The 10,862-nt window shown below is 40.3% G+C and overlaps 2 protein-coding genes across 2 annotated transcripts; one reads left to right on the top strand and one right to left on the bottom strand.

Annotated features, from left to right (window-relative positions):
- The first annotated feature begins 2,394 nt into the window (after nucleotides 1–2,394).
- On the top strand, nucleotides 2,395–6,734 carry LOC122410652 (dynein regulatory complex protein 1). The gene is made up of 10 exons (XM_043418970.1): nucleotides 2,395–2,636; nucleotides 3,039–3,165; nucleotides 3,386–3,845; nucleotides 4,051–4,448; nucleotides 4,525–4,741; nucleotides 4,824–4,950; nucleotides 5,042–5,256; nucleotides 5,372–5,526; nucleotides 5,763–6,345; nucleotides 6,620–6,734. Exons 1-10 carry the CDS (start codon nucleotides 2,573–2,575, stop codon nucleotides 6,674–6,676), a joined length of 2,403 nt encoding a protein of 800 aa, XP_043274905.1. The 5' UTR covers nucleotides 2,395–2,572; the 3' UTR covers nucleotides 6,677–6,734.
- LOC122410661 (zinc finger protein 346-like) lies at nucleotides 6,477–10,842 on the bottom strand. Its single transcript, XM_043418991.1, has 6 exons — nucleotides 9,374–10,842; nucleotides 9,108–9,298; nucleotides 8,881–9,019; nucleotides 8,690–8,719; nucleotides 7,259–7,461; nucleotides 6,477–7,174 (listed from the first exon to the last, which is right to left on the bottom strand). The coding sequence occupies exons 2-6, from the start codon at nucleotides 9,294–9,296 to the stop codon at nucleotides 7,001–7,003; spliced, it is 735 nt and encodes a 244-aa protein (XP_043274926.1). The 5' UTR covers nucleotides 9,297–9,298; nucleotides 9,374–10,842; the 3' UTR covers nucleotides 6,477–7,000.
- Between the last annotated feature and the right edge of the window lie 20 nt (nucleotides 10,843–10,862).

The raw sequence follows: 10,862 nt of genomic DNA, 5'->3' as shown, positions 1-10,862 counted from the left end.
CGCGTTGCTGTCACTCTCTCGCTCCCCACCCTCTTTGTTAGGCAGTACGAGCGACGAGTCGGCATGGTAGGGATAGCAGGATCGGAAGAGTGGGAAAACGCGCGCATGCTGCGTGACAGAAAACTACGGATTCTGTCGGCGTCGCGCGCATGCGCGCGACGACGCACGACGCATTTCGTCAAGAAAACTAAAGAGAAGCGGGCACAGCGTAGGGAAATAAGTAGTAACGACGTCCTCAAAATCTCATCTTGAATTAGTTTCCTGCTTTGCCACCGGTTCGCGAGAGTCGCAAAGATCATAACTACAATAATAAAATCAGTACACGCGGTAAAGGTGGCTATGAACCACCGGTTTGTACTCCATAAAACACAGTAGTATGATGTCAAACTATCCTGATAAGGCATGTGCAATTTTTCATCATTGAACGTGCAAACATGTATTTTGATGGTTTCGTTCTAGACTCGTGACAAAGTACTTTCTTCTCAGACTTCTTTTTTATTCATTTTTTCAATCAACGAATTTGGAATGATCAACAATGGTTTGACGGAAAAGCAAGAATAGAAAAAATATTTATAAATATACATCCTTTTTTGTGCTGTCGTGGGAAATAATTTTTCAATCTTTTTTTATCCACTTTCAAATATAATCGAATAACACAAGTTTTAGGTTTCAACACAATTTTATTGAACGCAATCCAATGAACAGACAGACCGCTCTGTGTATTTTGACAAATGAAAGTTAGAGAGTGATTATTTATTAACGGCACGATGTCGTCTAATATCTCATTCCGCGCGCATATAGCTATGATCTTTCCGATCACAGCGCCACCTAGTCTGACTGGGATTCGTGTCCACTTTTTATTCTCTCTGGACTCCCTGCATTTTATGGTTATATACGTTCGTCTGTTGAAAAGACGTCGGTGTTGTTCGTACGTAACAATTTAAAAGTAAAAAGGACTCCGTTCGTGATTATTCTCATGGTGAATTTCGAAGTTAAGGCTTTCTGTTTATTCGAATATACGCGCGATTGTTCCATACATTGAAGAGTTCAGCAACACACGTACAAAAGTCTGATGATGAAGCAGCCTCTCCTCTTGCGCTTTACAATTGAAGCAAGGACAGGTGGGGATCTTCGAAACTCCGGGAGAGGAGGGATAACGGGTCGAACGAGCTAACCCGAACCCCCGAGGCAAAATTACTCTCCCCTCACCCGCCCCCCCTATCCCCTCTTTGACCCCTTGTCGCCGTGCGGTAGTTTCTGCCGCGAGGGCTTTCTCGCTCTCTTTCAATCCCTCTCCCACACCCTCTACCTTCTGCTTTGCACGAGAGATTATCTATCCTCCTTCCACTTTCCATCGAACAAACGTTTCTCGCCTACTCTTCTCCGTCTCGCTCCCATCGCGATTACGTCTCCCCCTCCCTTCCTTCCTCGCTCTTCGTCTCTCTTGTTTAAACTCTATCTTGGATTTTCAATCGTTCCGTCTCCCTCTTACTAAGCCCCCCCGTCGTTCGTGTGGGACAAGTGTGTGTTGTGTTTTAGATTCGTAGCATCACGAGAATCACGAGCAATCGACGTAGCCGCGATGCAACCTGGGGCTCGCTCAGCCTTGTTGGAGACGTCGCACTATACTACAAGCTATCGAAAGAGTTTTATCGCTCGTTCGCAGTTCCTTTCGTCGCTATACTATCTTTTTCCATTGCGTGAATTCGTTGATTTGTTGGCATGTTTTGTTTTCATTATTTTTTTTTCTTATGCGAACGGTGTACAATAAAGTCGTCACGTCGACTCATGTCCATTGTTTAATAATATAAAATAAACGAAATGCGTCGTCGAAAAAGCCACCCAAGATCGTCCAAGTTTCAGTTTATTTGTACAAACTATTGCCTGCACTACGCGTGATACGCTTTTTTTTTATTTTTCTTGAATTTTAACCTTATTGTGGCCACGTCCCCGAGCCAATTGTGAAGTAACCCTGCGAGGATCGCGATGACCCTCAACGCGGTTTCTCGTAGTCTGAACAAGACGCCATTTTTATTCTTTCACCATTGGTGCCATTGCGATTCAACAAAGTTCCGCTTTTCTCTTGTTTATCCCGTTAGTTTGACCCCATCACAAGACATTTTTTCTCTAATGTGTTTTACATATCGTCGATTCCGTTGTTTTCTAGAGAAAAATCCGCTAGCACATTAGGGTAATCAACGTTTTTTTTCTTTTCCGCGTTGAGTCACGCGACGTTGCTCGTACGTTTCTCCCGTTGAGAGCGCGGTAGTCAAGTGGCGTCATCCCGCGTCCGTAGACTGTAACGACGAACGGTAAAGAAAAAAGAAACAAAATGGCGTCCCACGGACCGCTGCTTGCTTCTATATACAGCAGAGTTGCTCGAAATATTCCAAAAAAAATTGCGCTGCGCATGAATTTGTCCATCTGTATTTCGCGAAAATAGCTGTACGCGTTCTTTGGCGCAATGCGCATGCGCTCAAATCAATAGTAACATACATGCGTTGGATGTCATTGCGCATAACGCAAGTGCTGCCATCATTCTCGTCCGTGGCGGACAACGGAAACACCGATTATGCCCATTCGAATTTATGTCGATCCGGTCGATCCTCTCAAGGATTTAATTTACCATAATAATGGTATTGTTGTATGCCATTTACAAAGGTCTTCAGCCTTCGTTGAGATGTCCTAATCGGTCTCTATCGAGATTTTGGGAATATCTCATTATTAATAAAAAGACAGCCAAAGCAGAAGATTGTTGATTCCGAAAAAATGGACAACTTTCATTTTTTTCACATGAACAATATCATTCAGCCTTTTTCTTCGCTGCTCAAACAACATGGTCTAGAAACTTCACAAAATCGAATCAACAATCTCCGTGACCGATTCTCTTTCTCAGTTTCCCTCGTTACCATCAACAACTTATTAATTCGTTGTTTACGTCTACCACTTAACCTCACTAGCGAATCGCTCTTATTCATCAATTTCATTTATCTTGAATTATTTTCGTTTTTCCGCGTAATTCGAAAAAATGGAGACAGAATCGACAGAAATTGAAAATAGTCACTTTGACGTCGCGGAAGAACCTTCCGTCACTTCAAGCGATCCTAATGAAAGGAAATTGGCGCGAAGATTGAGAATTCAAAGACGGCTCGAAGCTCTCAAGAAGTAAGTGCGGTCTTTTTTTTTTAATAATATCAAGACATGAAAAATCATTTGAATCAAAAAGTCATACTACGATCATTGCTTTTTTGAAATTAGTCGAATTATCCATTATTCCTCATCCAACACACATTCATCCTCTTGCTTAAAATGAAGAATAAGTGACATTAAAAAAATGAAAAAATTGTCGATTTCGCACTGAATATAGTTTATTAACGCATTTTAGACAGGATGGAGCAGAGGAGGACGAAATCATTGAGAAAAGCCAAACAGAAAAACAGATAGAAGCGAGTGCTGAAATTTTGGAAAAATTAATAGCAGAGGGCGATGAAGTTGTTTGTAATGTCAAAATAGCCAATGATGCTCGGGCCGTAGATCGTCGCGAAGAGGATATTGCTGTACGAAAGAAACTCATGAAAATACTGGAAGATGAGGCTGCCGAGTCACTGGAAAAGTATCAAATTGTCAATGAAAAATGGGCTGGTATTCTTCAGTCGAAAGATCCTTTGGATATTCACCACAGCATACAATCTCAGACTGCCAAGTGCGAAGAAATTTTGAAACAGAAAGAAGCTGTTATTGAAGAATTGAAACAAGAGTTGGAGAACGCTGATGAAAAATTTGTCATAGATCAAAAAAAACAGAGCGAAGACATCAATTTGTTGATTGAACGAATTGAAAATCAAGCAAGTATTAGAAATAACAGTTTATCATTTATTCACCTGAATGAAATAAAATAAAAACTTCTATCAGAATCATGTTTGAGGTCTTGGTCGAATAACAATGAATTGTTGAATCGAACCATAGGAATTTAGCATTGATGGAATAAGTAGAAACTGTTGAACAAACCCACATTGACTTTATTATTTTATTGAACAAACTATTGTGCAGGTGCATACGATAGCAAAAGCTTATCGAAAGGAGCTCATCCTTATTGAGGAAGCTCTGAATTCTGAAAGAAGTTCGCTCCTTGAGAGTGTATCCAAAAGATGGGATGCTTTATACAAAAAACGTCACGAGGAGGAAATGAACGGTGTGGAAACGAGGAAGGAGATAATGAAGGAATACGAAGAAGAGATGAGACGAGTAATGATTGATCACCAAGAGAAATATAGATCCGATAAAATCGAGTTCGAAACCGAGTGTCTGAATCTTCAGCAAGAGGTGCAACGCATAAAAACAATTTGCTTGATGAACATTGAGAAATTAGACTACAGTTACGCGGTACTCAAACGTCGAGAGGATGAGAATTCAATAATTAAAAATCAGCAAAAGCGCAGAATCAACAAGTTCGTGTTTTTTAATCTAATTCGAACTCGATAGTAAATACCTTTGAACTGTTTCGCTATTCATTTTTCTCCGCAGACTTCAAGACGTTATAAATGGGCTGAAAAAAAATTACAATGAACTCGAAGAAAACACGCGTTTGGAGATTCAAAAATTGACAGCTCAAGTGAAAAAAGCTCATAAAAATGTCGTCGAATTGGAGACCAAGTCTGAACACTTTACTCGAGTCAATGAAAAACAGTATTTTGAGATTTGGGACATGAATGAGAGCAAAGCCGATCAACTCGTGGACAAGGTGTACATTTTTTATTCTTTTTTCCATATCACACGGAGAGTAACTATTTTCGTGGAGGAAATTCACTTCCTTTTTATTACAGATTCTCACTGCAGACCGAATAATCCACGAGCAGACATTGGGCCTTGATTGGGAACCACCGGAAACAATACTACTCAAAAAAGAGGATCTTCCATCTTATAAAAAAGTAGTCAACGAAATGCAGCAAAGTAAAGAGCGAATCTATGTAAATTCTTGCAGGAGAAATGTGTTCTGCAATTATAACGTAATAAATAATTACGTATGAATTTGCTATTTAAGGAAAAGCGGACACGGAGGAGGGTATGAAATTGTTGAAGATTCACGAGAAACCTCGCAATCTGGAAGATTTGAATCTGGAACGAAAACTTTTGAATCACATACTCCAACAAATTTCTGATCACACCGGTTTTCTCATCGAGGACAGATTGAAAGAATTACTCGCTCCTCATTCCAGTCACGACAACAACATCATTCGGCTCGACAACGTTTTCCAAGTAATCAACGATGAAGAAATCCCTTATCAAACCGATTGATTCACAATAATATAGCGACTGAACGATCATTTAATTTGTCAACATCCCTCATAATCACATCGTTTCAACATCGCAGGCTTTAGGAATAAAAACCGAAGGCCAAATCGATCTGCTCCTTAATTTTTTCTTGCCCTACTCATACTGCATGACTTGCGCAAATGAAGAGGATAATGTTTCGGTCGTCACTGGATCAGAGAAAGGAGAATCCTCTACCGAAGAAAACCCACCAAGGTATTCGTCACTTTTCTTTTATTTCCTTCTCATCTTGAAAATGTTCATTCAAACGACAGATTTTTCCCTCCTATTTTATTTCCCAAAAATTGTATTCCCTGTTGCTTCAAACTCGACCAAATCAACGAAGTCGAATGGCCAAATAACAGTTCAATTTCAACTCATTCGTTCTTCTTCGTTGCAAATGTAAATTATGTCGATGATGAAAATTGGATTGTTTCTTTAATTATCTATAGAAATGGTGATCCGGAAGGGTTAAAAGCTGGCAATGATTTCGTCGGTAGCAGAGTCGAGCCGGAATCGAACATCCCTACACTGTCTGAAGTGGGAAAATGTGAGGACAGCGAGAGCAGTGAAAATACCGATGAAAGTGGAGAAAAAGCACGAAGAGTCGAGAGCGGAATAACACTCACTGCTGATCGCTCATCGGAAGGCGTAAGTTCTTCATTACCGGGGAGAGACGTTACGTGCAAAAGGGGACACTTGCTCGAAATCGATTCGGTTAATGTGACCAAAGCTCTGCGAGATTTCGCCGAAAAAACTCGGAGGAAAGACGAAGAAAGAACTCCAAGCCTCCGGGACCATAGAAAAGTTGCAAGCGTATCTCGCAGTTTAACCAACGAAGATGTTTCTTGTTTTTGGAAAAGTTATCGAGACATATTTCCTTCGAAAAAAGAAAAATTGTGGGACGGTCTGCTCATTGGGCTCCACAAATATCACGATATTCTAAAAGAACGACACAGACTCAACAACGAGACGAAATTATTGAGAAAACAAAATGCAGAGTTAAAAAGATTGCTCGAAACTTACGCTGTCAAGGTTTGTACAGATATTCACATTGATCGTGCTCTCAACAAGAAAGTAATCCACTTATTTAGTTTTTCAAATTTTTTTTCATGAAAAAAATGGCATGGAAACAGTTTTAAGAAAAATAAATTAAAATTCAATCATTTAGGACTAATATTAATAATTATATATTTGAGATCCACGCAATTACAGTCATTTGGCTCTTAAATCTTCTACAAAAATGTTAAACTTGAGAAAAAAGAAAATAATTACTGAATAATTATTAATCACAGACTGTTTTTTTCAGCCCGAAAACGACGATTCGATGTCTCTCGGACCAAGAATTTCAAACAATACTTTATAAAGTTTGCAATTGTAAATACTAAACGAAGTGAAATGAAAAAGAGGCTTTTGTATCGGAATGCTTTGGAGTTTGTTTTATACTTTTCGGTTTTCTTTTGAAGATATTTTTACACGCAGAAGAAAAGGAAAGAGCAAAAAACGAGTTGCCGTGTGTGCCAGAAAGATTGGAATAATCAAACTCTATAATTAACGTCCATCTGCAATATAAAAGAGATTGGACGTGGCGTTGCGTTTTATCGGTACAGCAGATTTTTTCTTATCACTGCTGTTACAACGTCGAACCGAATTTTTCCAAACTTTGTCATTCCACCATGTAAAATGATTTCTACGAGTTGTAGCCGCCTGAAACAAAGTTATTTGCCAACGATGGTATTGGTATTTGGGCGTCGGCGTTTTCCAGTGCTTTCGATTTTTTCCAATAGGGAAAGAAGCGTTTTTTCTTTGGGTTCTTCGCGGCTCCTCTGTTGAGCCTGTCCGAATGTTTTTTCGACGAGATGTGCTACAACAAAAAATCGTATTGAAAAATAGGATTTGAAAAACTTTTGGCTGAAACTGTGAGTACCATCGATGAAAAGTTTATTACCACATCGTATTGGGTTTTTGAGTTGAAAAATTTGTTGCAAACGTCGCACGAAAACGTAACTCCTTTGTTGACATTCGAGTTGGAGGACTTTGTGCTAGCCGCTGGATTTGAAGGCTTCGCGGAGGCAACGATTTTCACACTCGTCACCGTCGATGCAGATCCGACGGAAGAACCCTGGGTCACCTCGGTCCCGGTCCACCCACCTAAGCATCAATGTGCAATCAACACTATCTATCTATCACAGCCGTTCATTTCGGCCATTGTGATAATAAATCAGCTTGAGCACTACACATTCATGCTACACGAGAAAAAGAACGTCCACTCGATGAGTGCGGGACTCTGGTGCTGTGCCATCATTTCCTCTAACTTGTTTTGCCTGGTTTCATCATTGTCCACGGATCATAGTTTTTTATTTTAAATTTATGCGTCAATTTATTTCCACTATCGTTCCCGATTTTCAGTGAACTGAATTGATTCCAGCGTTTTACGTTCTGGTTGCAACGATTTATAATTAACCTTTTGCATTTTTTGTTTTTCAACATTTACCATTCCTATTTTTCTCCCCAATGCATTCAGTTAATCGAGTTTTCAAGTTAAATTTGTACGCAAATTTCTCTCAAAAGTTTGGTACGATTCAAGAAATTTTCAGTCGTTAAATTCCTGCGCTTATGATTGTTCAATGAATTTTCTAAAATGTGGGCAAACCTTTTTCCTTCGAATGGCTGACTTACTAGATATAATTAATTTGGAATTTCGTTTTATTCGTTGGTAATGTGATTGAAAAAAAGTATTCAGTTCACAAAGCACCTCAAAGATTTGAAATATCTTCATAGACCGGTTTCAATGAGACAGGGCAGGACATAAAATTCAGTGGGGAGAATTGCAAGGATGGAGGAAATAATAAAACAATGAACATATGAATAAATAATAAACGAAAAAATCTATGCCAAAAGTTTTGCTCTATTTATTAAATCTAAACGTGACGACTATGTTCTCGAACTCGCAGAGTTTCATGTTGAGCAGAATATTAACAAAGCACACACCAAAAACATAATGCAAAAATAAATAAACAAGCAAATATACAACTAGCGCACAAAATCCTATTGCGAATGAATAAATACAAAAAAAATAAATAAATAACAATCAATTCGATAGAGACTCAAATATGAGCGGATACATTCAAGTATCGGTCTGTACAAGTGATTTTCTAATAAATTTTCTAGCGGTTTAACAAAGCTTTTTCTAGCAAGTATTATTACAGAATGTAAAGATGGAATATAAAGGTGAGAAGCAGCGTTAGACATGCAAAGGTGAATAGAATCAAACAGCAGACCAGTACCACAGCGTTCTTGTGGATCAATTTGTCCAGATAAACCGTTTGTTTACACCTAATACTGTAAGGTACTGTATTCTTTATCATTGGCTTATTACCTTTCATTGCTTTCTTCTTGTGACGATTGCCTGCAAATGAACGAGCGAATGAGAACTCATAAAATTTCTTCAAAGGAGGTACGAGGTGATGCGAGAATGAAAATTTTCATTAACAAATGCAACGATCTTCCTTATAGTTTAAAATGGATTTTATATATCGGAAAAATTGTAATTTCACCGTGTAATCTTACCGTTGAGATGCGTTTGCAGTTGCTGAATGGAATTGAGACAGACGTTGCAAACATTGCACTTGAGACTGTTTGCTTCTTGGTCCTTGCTGAACGCGACTTTCGTCTCTTCCAGGGAAGCCATTATAGTTTTTGATCTAATCTGCATGAACGGTGAGAAATTATTGCATTAAATAAAAATTGACGTGTTTTTGAGAAAATGTTTAAAAGAAGCAAATTTTGAAATAAACCTGTTTAGCATGACGAGAGCCTTGGAGATGACACTCGAGTACAGTTTGGCTGGTGAAACATAGATCGCAATCGACGCATCGTACCGGTGGCTTTTTTGTTGGTAAATTTCCCATTATGTTGTCAACGACTGCCTTCGTCACTGGATCGTTCAGTGAATTGTCCATCACGTTTCTCGTTGCAGATGCCATTTCTAACGCACACCGTAAAATTCAACTCGATAAATTTGATCAACTTTGGCAGGCATGAATCAACGTGTAATAGATACCGTATAATAAGTCAAGCCGATGATACTCCGATCGCCCTATTTAGTCACGTTTCTCTCGTTCATATATTGTATCTTATAATGTTTGTATATTTATGTTGTTGAGATTTGCGATTTCAATTCACGTATTTTCTACCCATTCATACTTTCGTTGCTCGTTCCGTGTACACAAATGGCAGAGCAAGGGTAAAATTATTCTTAGGGAATATCTAATGAGAGATGGTTGTGTGCGAGTAACAGAGAGAAAGGAAAGAAAGAGGGAGCGAGGGAGAGCCCTCTCGGTGCGATTGCCGCCGTTTTTATAGTGCCCTTGACTGGACTCTTTCTCTCTTTCTCCGCGGAGCAGGAGCAGCGGATGATATTTTCACCGACATGTTGTTATTAGGGTTCTAGCACAAAACGCGCAGAGTCGGAAAGGCTGTGGTGGTGAACGGTGGGCAGCGGGCGTGCGAGAGCGAGTGAGCGAGCGCACAGAGAAGCGAGTGAGCGAAAGCGAGTGAGAGCGACAGCGGCGTCCTCTCACCGAAACCCCCCCGGAGTGATAAGCGTTCCATATATAGCCGTAAGCGGCAGTACACAGTGGCGCGTCGTCGCGAGTCGTTCCGGAGACATGCGGTCCCGCGATCATCATCGAAACACATAATTTTCGCGATCAAAGAAAACGAGTGGGGAGGCCGTGAGAGAGAGAGAGAGAGAAAGAGAGAGGGGGACGGACAACAGAGGGAGAGAAAGAGAGAGAACTGTGATAAAATAAAAACATTCAATAATACTCGTGTCCCGACACTAGCCGGTATCACGTTTATTATAATTCGTGGTGCGGATTGGACGTTTCGAGGGTGTAACGGGACGAAACGTGTACAGAGAGCGTCGTGATACGAATCGGCATGGTCGATTAGATAAGAGAACGAGAGAGTGGAGTAAGTGAGTGAGAGTGAGAGTGAGATAGAGAGAAAAAGCAAGATAGACGAAAGAAATAGTGAGGGGAAAAAAAATATATAATTTTTGCGGTGTGGCGGGGGCGCATCGTCGCTGTTCGCGGCGACGAAAAGCGGCGTGAAAAGTGGGTACGAAACGCGCTGCGAGGAACGAGGGAACGGTGAAAACGCCTCGACGCTAAAACCCCAGCCGGGTTCCTCGCGCGGCTATTGCAAATATATTTGAGCCAATCGAGAAGCCGCCTAGCGAGCGCGTCGCTCGTACTCGTCGTTGCGACAGCGGCTTTAGCCCCTTCGGCCAATTAGAAGCGCTCGTCCATATCGTCAATCAGTAGGCGCTTCGCTTTATACCTATGTATATGCGTGGGGCTGCTGTCGTGAAATATAGTAGCAGCCATCTTATATTTTGTGTTGAAGAAAAACATTATTTAAACAAATGTATCGGGTTATTCCGTGATACCCTCGTAACGTCGCTCGTGTGCTCGATGAGGCGTAACTTTTTCAACACTAGACTGGACCACTACATTAGCAAAGGTTAGTAAACCGAATTTCTTCGG

Source organism: Venturia canescens, chromosome 5, assembly GCF_019457755.1.
Source record: "Venturia canescens isolate UGA chromosome 5, ASM1945775v1, whole genome shotgun sequence".
NCBI classification, from domain to species: Eukaryota; Metazoa; Arthropoda; class Insecta; order Hymenoptera; family Ichneumonidae; genus Venturia; species Venturia canescens.
This window is presented reverse-complemented; position numbering and strand designations above follow the sequence as displayed.